Raw genomic sequence first — 16,854 nt, 5'->3', positions numbered from 1 at the left:
ATTGTACATGTGTGCACTATTCTGCAGACAAGCTTTTATTTTGTGTGATCAGATACACTCTATGCTTAAAACAAGTTTACAAGTACAAGCCATTAAAACAACAACAGTGCAGAGTTTTTCTCTTACCATTGGACAAACCCGTGCTAGCTCTTTCCAGTCTTTATGCTAAGCTAATCAAATGAGCTGCTATAGCTTTATGTTCATATTGAGCAGAGAGAAAGTGGCGTTGATCTCTGCAAGAAAGAAGTATTTCCCCAATCGTCTGTATATTGTTTTAAATCCTTGGTGTCGATGGAGAGTTTCCAGGCTCATCATCAAGTCATTGAGCCAAAAAGAAAAAGGTTGATCCCACCACACACTGTGTTCTTAAAGTCTACTGTATATAGGCTTGAAAAAGTATCATTGAATGTCTGCCTAGGGTTAAAAGGGAAAACAGTAGAATTTGCTGCAAAACCTGCCCTTTAAGCACAACAGCTAGTAGCACCTCACTTGTTCATAGTGCGTTTGTAAGGGAGCATCCTGAACAACATCAGATCTATCAACTGAGGATATTAAAACGAGTCAACAAGGCAATAAACCTGAGTTATAATCCACCCAGCATCGATACCATACACCATCTTTAACAGGCGTAATGCACTACACAAGCCAATTCATCACACACTCACACACACACATATATACACCTATGAGTTAGTGACATGAGTTCACAGGCGGTGTGAAGACTCAGCCTTGATTCAAAAGACAAATTCAGTCAAATTTCTGTGTGTGTGTGTGTGTGTATGTGTGTGTCCTTACTTCACGTCATGCCAAAACTAGCCCAGCCCAGAGGGGACGCAGTCAGACACTGCTGGTGACACATGCAGTATATTAATGAGTCTTATTAAAGCAAGAGCACAGTAGCAAATGTTGTTTCTCTGACCCACTCGGCCCTGACAGCCTGACAGAACCACCTGGCTCGAGTCACTCGGAGACGAGCACATACATGGGACAAGGTCACCTCTCAAAACTGGTTGTTTTCAAACTTGTTTTGGCGCCGCAGATTTTCACACTGACCTTTTTCAGATTCAACAAACCCTTTCATATTTCCGTCTTTATCTCTCCTGTTCTCTCTCTTTCTCTGTCCACCTCTTTTCTTTGTCTAGATTCTCTCTGCTGCCGGTGTGTATTGAGCAGGTTGATATAGCTGTCAGTGTTTCCCACTGCTGCTGAGATTGAGTGGAGGTGGACAGTGAAACAGAGGAGGGAGATTAAATCAGGGAGAGTAATCGATACCACCACGGTGAGTGAGCCACCGCACACTGGGACTGTCAGACTCAGAGCACCTGATGGTCTCATCAGATAAAGCACTCGGTGGAGGTGGAGGGGGACATATTGTTTAAACAGTTATTCATCCTTTGTTCGATAGACAGCAACAGAAAACCAGTCTTTACAACTTCTGCTACTCATACTGAGCACACGTATGTGTGACCTGACACTTGGTGCTGGCACCATCATCATAATGACCACAACCGATCACGGGTTCACCAGCTGCCTCTGCATCGTCTCTCTGGGCTCATTTTAACATGAGTCAGGACGTGTATTCATGTGAAAAACGTAAACCACATGTGAACGTGATGTGATTCGCTAACACCTGCACTTCAATATTTGCTTAGGTTTTTCTCCACTACTGCTGCACCAAAGTAAATGTGCAGCATTTCCATTGAAGCCTCCAACACGTACATATGACACCATGATCCTGAACCATGTCTTTGTTACACTGTCTATATTTGATCCAGTTAGGTTCCATATTGCAATTTAGGGAGCAGACCCTTTTGTATGACATACATATGTCCTGTCATCATCACCTACGTGGGATGGGTCTACCTATACTATACTAATGTGACATTGATTGGTAGAAGTCTTTTCATTTGAATGGAGAAAATGAACCAGTTTATTTATTTAGTTTCATTGCCACTACAATATTATTAAACATTAACAACTTCCAGCACCGTACTCAACTCTAGTTCAAGTGCTCCGAATGAATGTCTTCGCTGTTCGAACAAACAATCCTCTCTGGTTTCTGGAGAAACCAGTGAGCCTTCTGCTTCTTTTTCTTCTTCTACTGTTTAATGTTGTCTCTACCTCCAACAATTGGTCAGAAAGAACAAACAATCCAAAAACTGAAAACACACACTGAAAACTAAACAAACCATGGTTCAGTTTGATCCAGACCAAGACTATCTCTCTTAGTTGGACTAAAGTTAGTCCACTAAAGTTAGACCTTGGTCTGAGACTCCTTCTGCACCTGTTATTTTTGTACGAACTAAACTCAAAAATCCAAAGGTCCAGACCAAACTAGGCAGGTGTAACAATGCCCTCATTCTGCCATGTTGGCAAGTCAGAACTTTTATTAAGCTTGAGAAAATGTAAATGTTGTTTGATTGACACATGTTTTATATCTTTAAGTGCATCTCCTTGCAGATTCTTCTTAAAGATGTCTAAATTCAGCTACACCTGACAAAAGGGACCAAACAGTAACCACAGAGGGGGCATCCTTCCCTCCCCTAGAAACATGTTTGCCTCCAGCAGTATCCACATTTCTACAACACACTCACAACCGCACACTTCCACACACACAATACTTCATGCTAAAGTAAGCGTGGAAAAGGGGGAGTACCAACTAAGCACAAAATACTTGAGTTTTCCTGATGCTGTCAGATTGCAGGTAATTAATTTTACATTTGAAAGGTTCCCCATTACCGATGCCTGTGCACCACTGATCACAACACATCAGCAGGGAGGAGGCAAGCGTCACAACTCCTGCAGCACTTTGACTGGAAACACAACCAAAATAATAAATGACTGACTCGGGAGTCAGGATATAAATCTCTCAGGTAGCTCGTTGACTTCAGCTCAAAGATAAGTCAGCTTTCGTTTTGTTTTTTTAAAGCTTTGACTCTGGCTACAGCTAAGAATAAATATTACAAGTGATTAATTAGCACATCAACAATGTTGTCAGGCAAGCAAATTGTTCACTGAAATAGTTCATTTGTTTATGTGCAGTAGTTAAATAACAGCTCCTAAACCTGGCCACAGTCCTGTACTGTATATCTAAGTAAGTTCTCTCCATAACAGACAGATGGATGGATGGATGAGCAGATGAAACAGTATCATCGAGATGCATTAAATATTCACCTCCTCTTGCTCAAACTAACCACCAATAACTTCCTAGAGGTGGCGACTTACAGCAAAGTGTGAACACTGGACTATTTCCAGATGGTGTATCATAATCTATAGGAAGACAAAACATTTGACACAAATTGAATACAGTTATGGACATTTCAAAATGTTAAACCCTTGCAGCTGAACTATCTAGACGGAGGTATGTTTTGTATGTATTTTTGGAGACACTGACCTTTTCACACTTACAAGCCCACATAGTGTGAATAATGTATTTGTTTTTTTGGGGGAGAGAAGAAGGTGTCAGTTTACTGTTGTGCTTAGCCAGAAAAATCATCTTTTAATAAGAAGGTTAAGCTAGAGACAGATCAACAGATCCAAAGCCGTCAAGCTGGTCTCCACTAACAGGTTGTTTTTTTTTCCTCTTCAGCATTCAATCCCTCTTTCTCTTCAGCCAGAAAAGCCACCTCTCACTTTTCATGTCTGTGAATATTAACCACTCTGTCACTGCTCTTTCTCTCCATCCGACTGCAATCATCAATACTGCAATTTGTGTGAACAGCAGTGATGAGCGATGACAAAACACAACACAGATGACCTGGGTGGGAAAGCAACAGAGACATGTAGTTTTTCAATTAAACTGCATCATTGTTTGTGACTTTGGGTGTCGCACATACAAAATACATCCTTGTGGCATAAATGTGTCCAGTGACACATGTGCTGGCTGAGAATTGACAGATAAACGTCATTAAATATAATCACTTGACTCTAATTTAATAATATAAATGTTGTATATGTTGGACTGCTTAACTGCGGGTGCATTTAGAATTGTGGGTTTGAAGAGCATGTTTAACGTATGGTTTAAAATGTACCAAAACAAGCTCAGATTTTCTTGAGGTTTATGAATGTCCATTTGTCCTGAAGAGATACACGAACAAACAAACACTTATTATCTATGAACGACAGAGGCCTGCAGCAAACCCGCTGGCAAAGGAATTCATTAGAAGCCTGGGGGAGAACAGGTCACTCTGAGTCAACTTCCTGCGTTTTGTAATTAAATCAGGCCACATTGACTCGACTAGCTGAAAACCTTCAGAGAATGAATCATCTCAAAAAGCCAGATGTGTTTTTTCGCTCTAACAAAGTTATAGCTTGTACAGTGTAAATGCTGGGATGGACTCAGAGGAAATGGGCTGCACAACTCAGTGTCTGCTCTGCTTATGGAGAGAGGTACGGTTTTACAAAATCCCACTCTCACGTGACAAAATTGGTTCCTAGAGTTTCCCCAAATAATGTTGACACAGCACAGATGGTCTCAGATCTTCAGTTTCTCTGCCAAGTCAATGCAGTAAGTAACTGGGGCTCAAAACCTAAATGCTATTCAAAATGGCACAGTTCTCTTCACGAATAGGTAACAAAAAGTCAACCTCAGAATCATTTCCACCATAAAACCTGAGTTGCCAGTGTGAGAACAGACCCGAATCTATTTTTCTCTATTAACCACTTTCTAAAATTTGCATATGTGCCAGTAATTATTTCCAAAATGGAACATTTGGACCCTTGGCCTGGAGCCGGTGGGTGGCAGAGAGTAGGAGCTCTTGTTTTTTCCTCTTTCCCCCTCTTGTCCACTACAGATTTAGAAGAACCATCTGGTGTTGGTGCTGAACCCTGGACTCCTTGCACATTTGGAACAGCACCATCAGCAGCATATGCTTCCGTCTCCTCGTCTGTCAACCACACACCCGTCACTGGGGTGGGAGGTGACATCATTCCAGTGCTTAGGAGATGGCAGTGGGTGGCATTTTGGGCAATATGTCTTTTGAGCCCCTTCATATTTCATATTCTATTTCTCATATAAACCTAGTCAAAGCAGTTCAGAGTTTGTAAGGGCTGTATAAAGCCTGAGTTACTGCAGATCAGGAATTCCTTTAGGTCTTAAAAAGACTATAATATTTTAATTTAACAATATGTTAAGATTTTTTATTTACTTACCTTTTTTGGAGAGCACAATGTCATTGAACATGGAACAATTTTCAAAATAAATGTATTGATGCTTTGAATCAAAGCTTTAGAGCTAACAGAAAACAAGGGATTACTTAAGTTCTAAACTAGAGCCCATAAAGGGCATTTACAGACAGGTTCCAGTTATATGTCCATCATCCATGCACAATCCTTTCTGACACAGTAAGGTGCAGATTGAAGTGATTCCTTGTTTACTGTTCGCTCTATAAATTTGAGCAAAGCCACACATCATTGAATATATTTTGAAAATAAAAATCCTCAACAAGTTGTCATATTTATTGTAAGTGACTATAAAAAAAAAAAAAACAGGACAGGGGCACTTCAGGGGCCAATCAGATTTTAGCCGGGGGCCAGTTCCCCCTTGGCCCCACCCCTGAATATGCCCCTGGTGATCGGTTGACTATCTTCATTGAATATGTAACTTTATGTTTGAACCAGCACTGTGAGCTGCAGATAACCCAGCCTCTCCAAATCTCCCTCCCTGATGATAAACGTTCCACCATTCTTTTTTCCACCTCACCAAAGTCGCACACCAGCAGCAGCCTACACAAACACAAGCTGAAATACACCAAAAAGAATCCTTCAACCTTAACAAAAGTGAGCAAACAAACAAAAGCAGCTTGATGACTAGGGGGAGAGTGGGCGGCCATGAAAGTGCTGAACACAAGCCCATGCCACCTTGGTCCTCCCAGCATTTTTCTAGACAGGAAGATGGATGGGCCCAACTCTATTAATAACTACACTCCACTTACCATAGCGCCAAAACTGCTAACACTGCAACTGCCCCCTGATGCTAGCTCGAACAACTACCTCCCACAACGTCGCCCACACCTCGCCTGATACGAACGCCGTGTTGGGCAACAGTACAGTAAACGGGCGCTGGAAATCTCCAACCTCTCCACCTATCTTCACCTTCACCACATACGACCATGAACCTGGAGGCTCCTGGAGGTGCTTGTGACGGTGCCTCTGTTAGTTTTGATCATAGAGGGAAGTGTGGACATGACAAGAAAACATGGGCAGATTCCTGGCATGTGGCTTAGTTACACTGAAGATTGGTATTCAGCATGAGATGGTACACTATGTGCCAAACCGAAGGCAGAGAACGTGAGTGTGAAGAATTGAATAGAAGGAGAAGCAAGAATACAGAAAACAAAATCAGGAGACAGAGTTGGAGAAATACGTAGAGAGGTGGAGAGAGAGTTGGAGAGAAAGAGGAGAAGAGCTTCTAAATGTGCAGAAGCATCAATGAAGGAACGCTATTGTTCCTAATGAGGTGTGACAGCCCAGTATCAACTGGAATATGAAGTGAACCATGATTATAGAGGATTAGATAACAAGCACTATGCAGAGCAGTGAGAAAGCTTGTCGGGCCTGCATGGCCTTGTTTTTTACTCTCTCTTTCTCAATGTATAAATACTCCAAGTGCCGTGTGTGTGTGAGAGAAAGCATGGTTGTGTGAGTGACTACTTTGCCGTCATGTGGAGTGAGGCCAGCGCACTATATAAGAGATAGCGGTAAGGTCAGCTCCACCTTCACAATGCTACCGGCGATGATATGCAAACATGGCTGACAGTAGGTGCTTCATCACTCGGTGGCAGCTTGACACAGGAGCCTTTTCTCTTGATTAATCCCCTCCGCTCGCTTTCCTGCTATGAAACACGCCGCAGCCTTTCATTGAACCATGATAGCCGAAAGCTCTTTTCGTTTTGTCGCCATTGCTCCTGCTCTCGACATGTAAATGTGTCATTTTTCTGCATGTTTTTTCTGAATTTATATCGCGCTTTTCTAGTCTTGATGACCACTCAAAGCGCTTTACACCCATTCATTCATACAGTGCATCAGCACTTTTCTCTATGAGAAGGGGCAATTTGGGGTTCAGTATCTTGCCCAAGGACACTTCGGCATGCGTAATGGGGAAGATCGAACCACCGACCTTCTGGTTAGAGGACGACCACTCTAACCCCTGAGCCAAAGACGTCACTTCTTCTGTGACTTTCTATTTATTCATCAACAATTGATTACCTCACCAAGTCTAAAACATTACATTAAATGTGACGTTAACTTTCACCACATTACAACAGAAATATTTAAGTTTGGTTTCAGCTTAGATTAGTTTTAGTTTTACATATTTTTCATTTGCGCCCACTCTCTTTCCTGAATGTGTAGATAGGAAAAGTATTTGCTGACAGCAAGACATTTCCGAAACTAGCAGTGGAAATAACTTAACCCAATGACCTGTCACCATGTTAATGAATAAAACTCTGCCACAGTTGGGACATTCTTATGTTTCCGGAGCCCACTTCTGCCAAACATCACCACAGAGCACAACTTTCTTCATGACGCTGCTTCACTATCTCAGAAAACCAATGAGCCAGTTAATGCAGGCTGGGAGTAGAGGTGTGTGTGTGTGTGTGTGTCTGTGTGTGTGTGTGTGTGTGTGTGTGTGTGTGTGTGTGTGTGTGTGTGTGTGTGTGCGCGCGTGTGTGTACTTGTACAAGTATCTTTGTGAGGATCATTTTGAACATTGACCTTGTGAAGTGAGGACGTTTTGGCCGGTCCCCACTTTTTCAAAGTACTATTAAAGGATTGAAAGACTTTTAATAAGGGTGTGAATTAGGTTGTTGCATTAGTTGTAAGGGTCAATGTCAGGATATAAGACATTCATAATGCCAATGAGTGTCCTCACTAAGGCTACATCCATACTACTACTTTCATTTTTTAAATTTAAACGATCCCTGTCCACACTACATACTATCCATACTAACAAACCTGAAAAAACATATCACGTGACCACACACGTACACTGGCATGCGCCTGCTGGTGTACACAGGACAGCATGCACGTACACAGGAAGCATTTGATTTTTAGGTATTGTGAGAGCGAGGCTTAAAACGAGATTGCTCGAATAAAAGGTTGCGTTCTACACACGTAAACAGTTGTAACACTGTAAAATACAGAATTTAACTGCACAACAGCTGGAAGCAAAGACAACAGGGTCAGCAACGCTTGTAATTGATTGTCCATGTTAAGTTATGTTTTTCCGGAAGGGGATCATGTGATGGGAGCCCGACGAATCAGCGAACGCTGAGTTGTGACCGAAAAGACCCAATCAGTTGTTAGTATCTACATCATTGTTTCCAAACATCTATGTACTCAAGAGTAGTGTGTACACCAGACGTATCTATAGCAGATGATGCAAACGAAAATGTGGTTGTGTGGATGGTGGATGTAGCCTAAAATAGAAGTACAAGAATTTGTGTGTGTGTGTGTGTGTGTGTGTGTGTGTGTGTGTGTGTGTGTGTGTGTGTGTGTGTGTGTGTGTGTGTGTGTGTGTGTGTGTGTGTGTGTGTGTGTGTGTGTGTGTGCGTGCGTGCGTGTGTGTGCGTGTGGAGGCAATCTACTCTCTCAGGTGGAGTCAGCGAAGCAGCCCAGCCAACAGATTCCTCTCCCACACACATTTTCATTTTGATGGCTGTGGATTGCCGTCCCACTGCCGCGTCTTCCCTCCTCTCAACTTCACTTCATCATTCCACACGCTCATAAAAAAAGGTTCATTTCCTCTGCCTCATTTCCCTAAAGGTGAGTTCAGCAATCTGTCTCTCTGCTACATGCACTCTAGCTTCTCCTATTGCCATTCTGATGGTGGACACCGATACAGTACTAGCCTGATGGTGCTTACCCACTGCTATGACCCAACAAAGTCAACTCACAGGTAGCGAATGTGAAAGCGCTGATAGAAGAAACCGCCTGCCGCATGAGACCATTATGGTAAAACGTGATGATGGTGCACGGGGGAGTGACGTTTTTGAATGTCATTTAAGGAGGCCTCTGCCTGTCAGTTTGAGAGGTGGATCGATGCGGTGATGAGGAGACGGAGGCACAAGCGTAATCACGGAAAGCCCAGCAGTGCTGAAACCCACAGAATCAAACAGAACTGGGTCCTGGAGGGGAGAAGACTGACTGACACGTTGGGCAAATTGCTCCCTCGCTGCATCTCCCTGATTCTAATGACGTGGCCTTAATGTCAGAGGAGGCTTTTCTCAGTTTTTTGTCGTTGTGCTGCTGGTTGTGTATTCTCACAAAGAGGTGAGACCTATAAACAGCAGCAGTGCTTGATCATTCACCTCTGTTATCACAAACCGAGAGGTGTAGGGACGTTCTGATGGAAGCGTGAGGGCAGACACGAGGCCTGATAATAGTGATTAATGTGAAGCATTAGCATAGCATTTAAGGTATAGTGGAGATGTAACATACGCATTACTGGAGCTCATGGTTGGTGAAGTTAAATGAAATTTCATTAAAGCTAAAAGAGAGAATGATGACTTTTACAACTCCCCCTGGCAGCGTTTTTACTGCCAGACATTTCGCACTAATGACTTGAATATGAAATAGTGACCCCCATCGCACCGAGCGCAGTTTGAGTAAATTGAGCTCACTGGTAAAATAACCTTCACATCAGCGACTGGTAAATCTGTTGTTAGAGCCTCGTGCACCAGGAGTCCTCGCAGTTTCTCAGCCTTGGAGACCAGGAGGAGAAATTTAGTCTCTTGCCCCTCGGACCCTGAGCTCATTTGAACACACTGATATCGCTCTTGTTTTTATAATTACTCAACAACAGCAGGGCCGTGACCCAGTTATCGTATAAATCATAGTTTCAGCAGGTATTTCACAAGTTGAGCTACAGTAGGAATGGAGCACATGGCATCAAATCACAGTCTCCATCAAACATAAACACATCTACATACATTCTAACACTAACACCTTGTGCACAGCGTTTACTGGTTGTGACACAAGTGTCAGCATCGCCTACTGTTGACGGTGCGTCTGTGACGCCCATCTGTTTGTGGCCATGACTGGCAAACTGAAGGGAACCAATGGAGTGGGACCTGATTTGGTGTCAAACGGAGGGAGGACTTGGATGAGGCAGCGTGTGTGTGGTGCGTGCATGTGTGTGTGTGTGTGTGTGTGTGTGTGTGTGTGTGTGTGTGTGTGTGTGTGTGTGTGTGTGTGTGTGTTTTGGAGTCTGCACTACAGCTTATGGTGTTTATGAGCATCCTAGTGAGAGGTAGCGCTGAGAGCCAGGTCTGAGTCACAGTTGCTGGACAGAATGAAAAGAGCGGACAAGGAATTTTTTCAAGGTGGAAAAAAAAATCTGTTGTTTTGCCTAATCAGAGGAAACAGCTGTGATTTGATTCAAATACCAACGTTTAAAACAATCATGTTAAAACAAAAATACAAGAACCTCGATCAGCAGTTCACAACTCTCACACGCTTTTAACTGAAATGACTATGCACACACTAATCGCTAAATAGGTGTAACTATTACATTATATTAGCTTTTTGATCTTTTTACTGTCTGTATAATTTATCTTTATCATTTTACATCATGGTGCTTTATAATAACTTGACCTTGGAGTTTATGGGACCTATGTGATAAAGTCCTGTGATGCATACGGTTATATTTCTGAGGGATGAACTGGGAGCCTCCACCTCACATCTTGGATATTGGACTACTTGACTGTCCGAACCCAGTATGTGAGGATCCAGGACTGTGTGTCAGACGCGGCTGTCTTCAGTACGGGGCCCCGCAGGGAATGGTTCTGAGTACATGTGTGTTCACCTGAACAATAAACTGGACTAGACAGATCATGCCATGGCACTTCATAAGAAGGGCCAGAGCAGACAGTATCTGCTCCGGAGAGTTTGGTCTTTTGGAGTACAGGGTGCGCTCCTGAAGACCTTTTATGAATCTGTTTTGGCATCGGCCATCTTCTTGGAGTTGTTTGCTACGGCAGAAGAATTTAAACTGCTGACAGGAAGAGACTGGATAGACTGATCAGGAGGGCCAGCTCCATCCTGGGATACCCTTGACCCAGTGGAAGGTGGTGGGACAGAGGAGAATGATGACCGAAGCTGTCATCTCTGATGGACAACCAGTCCCACCAACTGCAGGACACCATCACAGCACTGGGCAGCTCCTTCAGCGACAGACTGATCCACCTAAAGTGTCTGAAGGAGAGGTATCACAGGTCGTTCCTTCCTGCAGCAGTAGGACTGTACAATCAGTTCTGCTCCCAGTACACCACATGCACCTTTAATGGACTTCTGCTCTTTAACTCAGGTTTCACTTTTTATCTGTGCAATATTCATTTCTGCCTTTGAAATGGCTAATGCGTTACATCGTCTTATATCCCCTTACGTTATAAGTATTGCATGCTACTTATTATTGCTTTACTGATGTTTAGTCCTGACTGCCCTTTTGCTGCTGTAACGTTGCAAATTTCCCCACTGTGGACTAATAAAGGATTATCTTATCTGATCTGATCTTAATAAAGGCTCCTGTTGCCAGTAGGCGAGAGGAGGAGGAGGAGGAGGAGGAGGAGGAGCGGATATTTAGTGTGAAATAATGAATTGATAACTTATGGACGCTGGACAACCCAGTGGGTGTCACTTCATGATAAATCGACGTAACACTGAGCAACGGAGACAGCGAGTCAAGGACTCGAGGAGGGAGACTAAACACATGATGGATGATAATCATGCATACTATGTGACATTTACACAAGCATGAGACGTGTGTGTGTGTGTGTATGTGTGTTTGTGTGTATGTGCAAGGCAGAGAGAGAGACTGTCATTTGTGTGATACTTTTTTTATAAAAACTATAAATGTCTGCAGATAAAAGCTTCAGGTTCTTGTACCACAGTACTCATCACGGCCATTTTAACAGGAAAACTGTTCATGTCGAAAACACATCCCGCTAAAAACATGCTGCAGACATGTGAAGACACGTCACTGCTTCAGTTCACATGGATGAAAGTGTGCTCCATTTGCAAATGTTTTACCAGACTGAAATAGTACATCAAAAATGCAAAAAAAAAACTATGATAAATATGAAAACCTGTAAATGAAACAAACTATGATGATATGTTGAACCAAAACTTGACCTAAATCACTAAATAATTGCATTAAGTTTTATATCTCCATATACTCCTAGGGCACAATGAAAATCCATGTTGCATTCAAATAAAAATGGGGGTCAACATGAATAACAGATTTGAAATGTTAAAATCAAAGCCGAGGCTGACACATCCACTTCATAAACACTGGATCCTACATTTCCCATGATGCAACCTAAGTTCATAACAAAAGCTTTCTAATAGATTGTTGTCCTCCTCAAGCTCAAGTCAAGATGACTCTGATGACATCATCAGGGTTATTATGGAGCGCTCCCTCCAGATCCAAACACTGTTTGTGTGAGCTGAAATTTTCCAATAACAATTTTTTTATGTTCCTGATGATACATGACTCCACAGCTGGAAACATGTGGATGTGAAGATGTTTCATAAAAACAAGATGATGTGTGTTATTATCCGTGTATTAAGATGTTTTTTCTCACCACGTTGAGACAACGTGTTTTCTCCTTATGTTTTCTCCTGTTTCTAGTCCCACTCCAACAGAGAAGACACACTTCCATCCAGCTGACAGACTCAGCACATGATCACATCATAATCGGTCTCTAAACTGTCACGTTCACAGGCAGCTTTGATGCATTTCCACCACTTGACCCTATGGAGCTACTGCACAGATCAATACAAGCTGTTCACGTGCCGTCTCTCCAGATTAATTCTGACACGGAGCTAAAATGCTGACCTTCAAAACAAAGTGTTTTAAAAATTAAACACATGAGTGTGGATGTAGCAATAAGCTCTATGTGAACTCCATCAATGCTGACAGGGATCAGCAAATGTTGCTTCGCATCAGGTAAGAATGATGGCTGATGAATGTCTAACCTCGGCTGTCAGTGGCTTTTAAGTCTGATGTTTCGATTGATGCTGTCATCTCATAGTGGCACTGATGAATTCTGAATTCAAATTTAAGGTTCTACTCTAAAAAAGACAGTCCCGTACCTTAAGAAATGCACATTATTATTTTCAATCACCATATAATGCATTTTCAATTAATGTAGTAATTGTATCAGGCTTTCTGATGACACAGAGGCAGCACTAATGTCACAGTATTTACAGATCTGGAATATTTTTATTTTTGTTAAGTGATTACCAGAGGAGCTATACATGTAAAATGATGTAGTCAATCTGACTAGGTGTCTACTGTGTTTACTTAGCTGATTTGACTGTAAAAAGAAACAGCAACACTGTTGTGGTGGTTAATGCGTCCTCAGCACTAACAACATGAACAGTCTGACTGAGAAACACAACCTCTGCCAATCATATCACTTCACGATATTTGTTTAACTCCATGTTTTGTATATCTCAGGTATATGCTTTGTAGCAAAGAGCTAGTTGTAGTAGTTTAGATGTTAAAACAGCATAATTAAGAAAGAGTGAGAATAAATGAAAATAGAGAAAGTGGACATAAATTAAGGGGTGAAATACAGGTAAGAGCAAAAAAAGTACATAACCCTAATGAAACCTCTATGACATGAGAGAAAAGTGATTTTCAAAAAGGTTATGTGTTTAGATGCTTTCAGAAATCAGGATTTTATGTGTTTGTGTGTGTGTGTGTGTGTGTGTGTGTGTGTGTGTGTGTGTGTGTGTGTGTGTGTGTGTGTGTGTGTGTGTGTGTGTGTGTGTGTGTGTTTTTGTTCCCTTGCAGGAATTATTGGCTCAAAAGTGTTTGTTTGAGTGTGATTGTTCCACTTTTGTGTCACAACAATATAAATCATTTCATAATAGTCACCTGGAAAAAGACACCACACATCCCCTTTCACAAATTTTATAGAGGCGAATTGTCATCTGAATTCAGCAATGGAACAAGTTCTTGGTTTTCAACAGCAGTTGCACTCACCCATCTCTGTTTTCGTCTTCATCTGCGTTGGAGAGGAGCTGTGATCCGGCCAGCGAGAGGTCCAGAGCAGCGAGGGGAAGATCTCTGTAGCCAAAGCTCACCAGCTGGACCGGAGGAGCCAAGCACTGGTTCTCATCCTCCACCGGCTGAGAGATGATCTCCAAGTCCGACAGACCTGCCTTCTCCGCTCCCCTATTCACAAGCCAGCACCAGCAACACAGAGACCAAAGACCCCCACACGAGAACACAGAAGAAAGAGAGAGGCACACATTATTATAAAAGAACAAACACGACTCTTACATCACATCATCTACTTCCTCAAATCATTTCTTTACTTAAATAAGGTGCGTTTTAGTCATCAGTAAAAAAAAGTTGCTGTTGTTACCAAGATAATAAAGCAGAAGAAATGTATGAGAACAAAATAGTTCCAATTAAGACACACACACCCACAGACTTTAATTATTCAGCCCACCAGCATCGCTTTGACACATACTTATTTAAAGTGATGGGGGCAAACAAACGTGTGTGTATGTGTGTTTGTGTGTGTGTGTGTGTGTGTGTGTGTGTGTGTGTGTGTGTGTGTGTGTGTGTGTGTGTGGGTGTGTGTGTGTGTGTGTGTGTGTGTTTTGAACCACTGTCATCCAATAGTAAATAAATATAATTTACAATGACACAACTCAAATCAACATCTAATAATAAGACACAAGAGAAGAAGAACTTGAATTAATGAGAAGAGGAAGAGCAGAGAAAAAGACTAATAATAAGATAATAAGAGGAGGATATTACCAAGTACATAATTATTTTATTCTTTACATCAGGGACAATGTTGTTATGATTACTGAAGTAAACAACTTTCAATGGTTCCCCTTCTTTGAATGAACATCATACAGCCAGATTTATTATAATGTTTTTTTTTTGTATTAATATATATTCACATGCAATGTTTTTACTTTTGCTATAAGAAAATATTTTAATGCCACAGAACTCTGTAATGTGTAAATGAAAGTTGCAATATTTGAGCAAATCTCTCCAGGTTATTAGCTGATGCTCATAATAAATGTGAATTTCTTTTAGATAGAATTATATATGATAACGTTTACATATATTTATGTAGACCTGTTTTGCTGTGGTGTGAATCACCTCGACATGATGTCCACAGTTAATTAAGACGTATGAGAATTGTATGCACATGGGTCAATTTTTACCTGCTTATTGTAAATTTGGTTAGACTTACAAAATTACTAGAATACGACGTACGACAAAAACAACAAACTTGTTATTTACAGGTTTAACAGATTTATTTTCGGTTTAACTAAAAGAAGAATTACAGTCGAATAAGTTCTAATTGTTACATTGAGAATATTATCATACTGACATATATTGATTGCAGGTTTTATCAGTATTTTCTATTGATTAGGGATGAATCAATAACATTTACAATGAGGGCTTCCTCCAGTTTGATTGACGGATTTCAACACAAGAGTTTAAATTCCCCCACAAATGAAAGGCGAACCTAAGAAACAGTAAACCTCCCCCTCACCCCTCACCCCTCACCCTGCAGCTGGAGTGTTTAAATCGTATGGAGGCTGCTCGGTCTTGGCCTAGCAGCGTGTAACCCAGCGTGCCCACAAGCCCCAGTTGTGTAAAAGCTGGGCCATCTCAGTGGAGCGTGGAGGTGGAAACAAACGTTGAGTGCAGCTGTAGACTGACTGCGTGTGTGCCCTGTGGTGTGTATTTTTAGACCAGAGCAGATGCTGGTGTATCGCGTCTGCTGTGACGTCATCAGCTCTCCCTTTGTCAGCTGAGTGGATCCCCACTCTCCCTCAAACGTCAAAGGAAGTCAGGAGAAAAAGGAGGGGGAAAGAAGAGGAGGAGTAGGCGTTGGAAAAGGGGATGAATAGGGAGGACTACATAAGAAAGACTAAGTATGCAACAGAATATAAAAGAAGAGGAGATGGACACTAGGCTGAAACCAAAGAGAAGGAGAAGAAGAGTGGGGGGTAGAGGAGAACAGAAGGAGTGGAGGAGTGGAAGTAAGATGTGGGGGTGATTTGTAAAAGTAGGGAGTGGTAAAGGATGAACAAAAAGTGGGACAATGGAAAAGGGAGTGGAAATGTAGAGGTGAAAGAGGAGAGATGGTACCTCTATTTTCTCTTTTAATAAATGAGGAAAAAAGGAAAGGAAAAAAAGAACATGCAGAAGGAGGATAACATAATCAAGTTTTAAGATTAAATGAGAAAGTTTGTCGTCGAACCATGGAACAAGTACAAATATCAAATTCTCACCTATCAACCATATGATACGGTTTATCAGTCAGATACTTCGTAATCACATGGTATTGCAGTTTATTCTCTATTTTCAGTGATGGCTGAGAAACGCAGAATAAAAATATAGTGTTTGAAATGTCTGTGTGGAGGATGAATATTAAGCAGCAGCCAGTTGCTATATGCAGATACACCTTTTCCAGTCATCTTCAAAACTGCTGTGACAGAAAACAGAAAAACACTGAGTGACCTAAAACGTTCAGAGGAGATGCACGCAATCTGACAGGCGGGCAGAGAGATATACCTTTAGGAAAGGACGGACAGGCGGGCAGATGTAGCAGATAATCCCACCAACACACACACGCCACGACCATGGTGTGTGTGTGTGTGTGTGTGTGTGTGTGTGTGTGTGTGTGTGTGTGTGTGTGTGTGTGTGTGTGTGTGTGTGTGTGTGTGTGTGTGTGTGTGTGTGTGTGTGTGTGTGTGTGTGTGTGTGTGTGTGTGTGTTTGTAGGGGAATGATGAGGTCATGCCACCAAGGCTGAGCAGATCTTAACTCTCAGGGTGACCGTAACACTTCATGGGACTTAAGGCCAGAACC

The 16,854-nt window shown here is 42.0% G+C and overlaps 1 protein-coding gene across 1 annotated transcript in view; it reads right to left on the bottom strand.

The window, feature by feature from the left end:
- The window catches only part of LOC117756318 (transmembrane protein 266-like), a 42,120-nt gene that overhangs the window by 17,602 nt on the left and 7,664 nt on the right, over positions 1–16,854 (bottom strand). The window contains exon 3 of the mRNA XM_034576740.1: positions 13,991–14,182. Within this exon, the coding sequence (XP_034432631.1) occupies positions 13,991–14,182 (192 nt within the window). The remainder of the gene's footprint in view (positions 1–13,990; positions 14,183–16,854) is intronic.

Source organism: Hippoglossus hippoglossus, chromosome 3 (genome assembly GCF_009819705.1).
Source record: "Hippoglossus hippoglossus isolate fHipHip1 chromosome 3, fHipHip1.pri, whole genome shotgun sequence".
In the NCBI taxonomy this organism is placed as follows: domain Eukaryota; kingdom Metazoa; phylum Chordata; class Actinopteri; order Pleuronectiformes; family Pleuronectidae; genus Hippoglossus; species Hippoglossus hippoglossus.
This window is presented reverse-complemented; position numbering and strand designations above follow the sequence as displayed.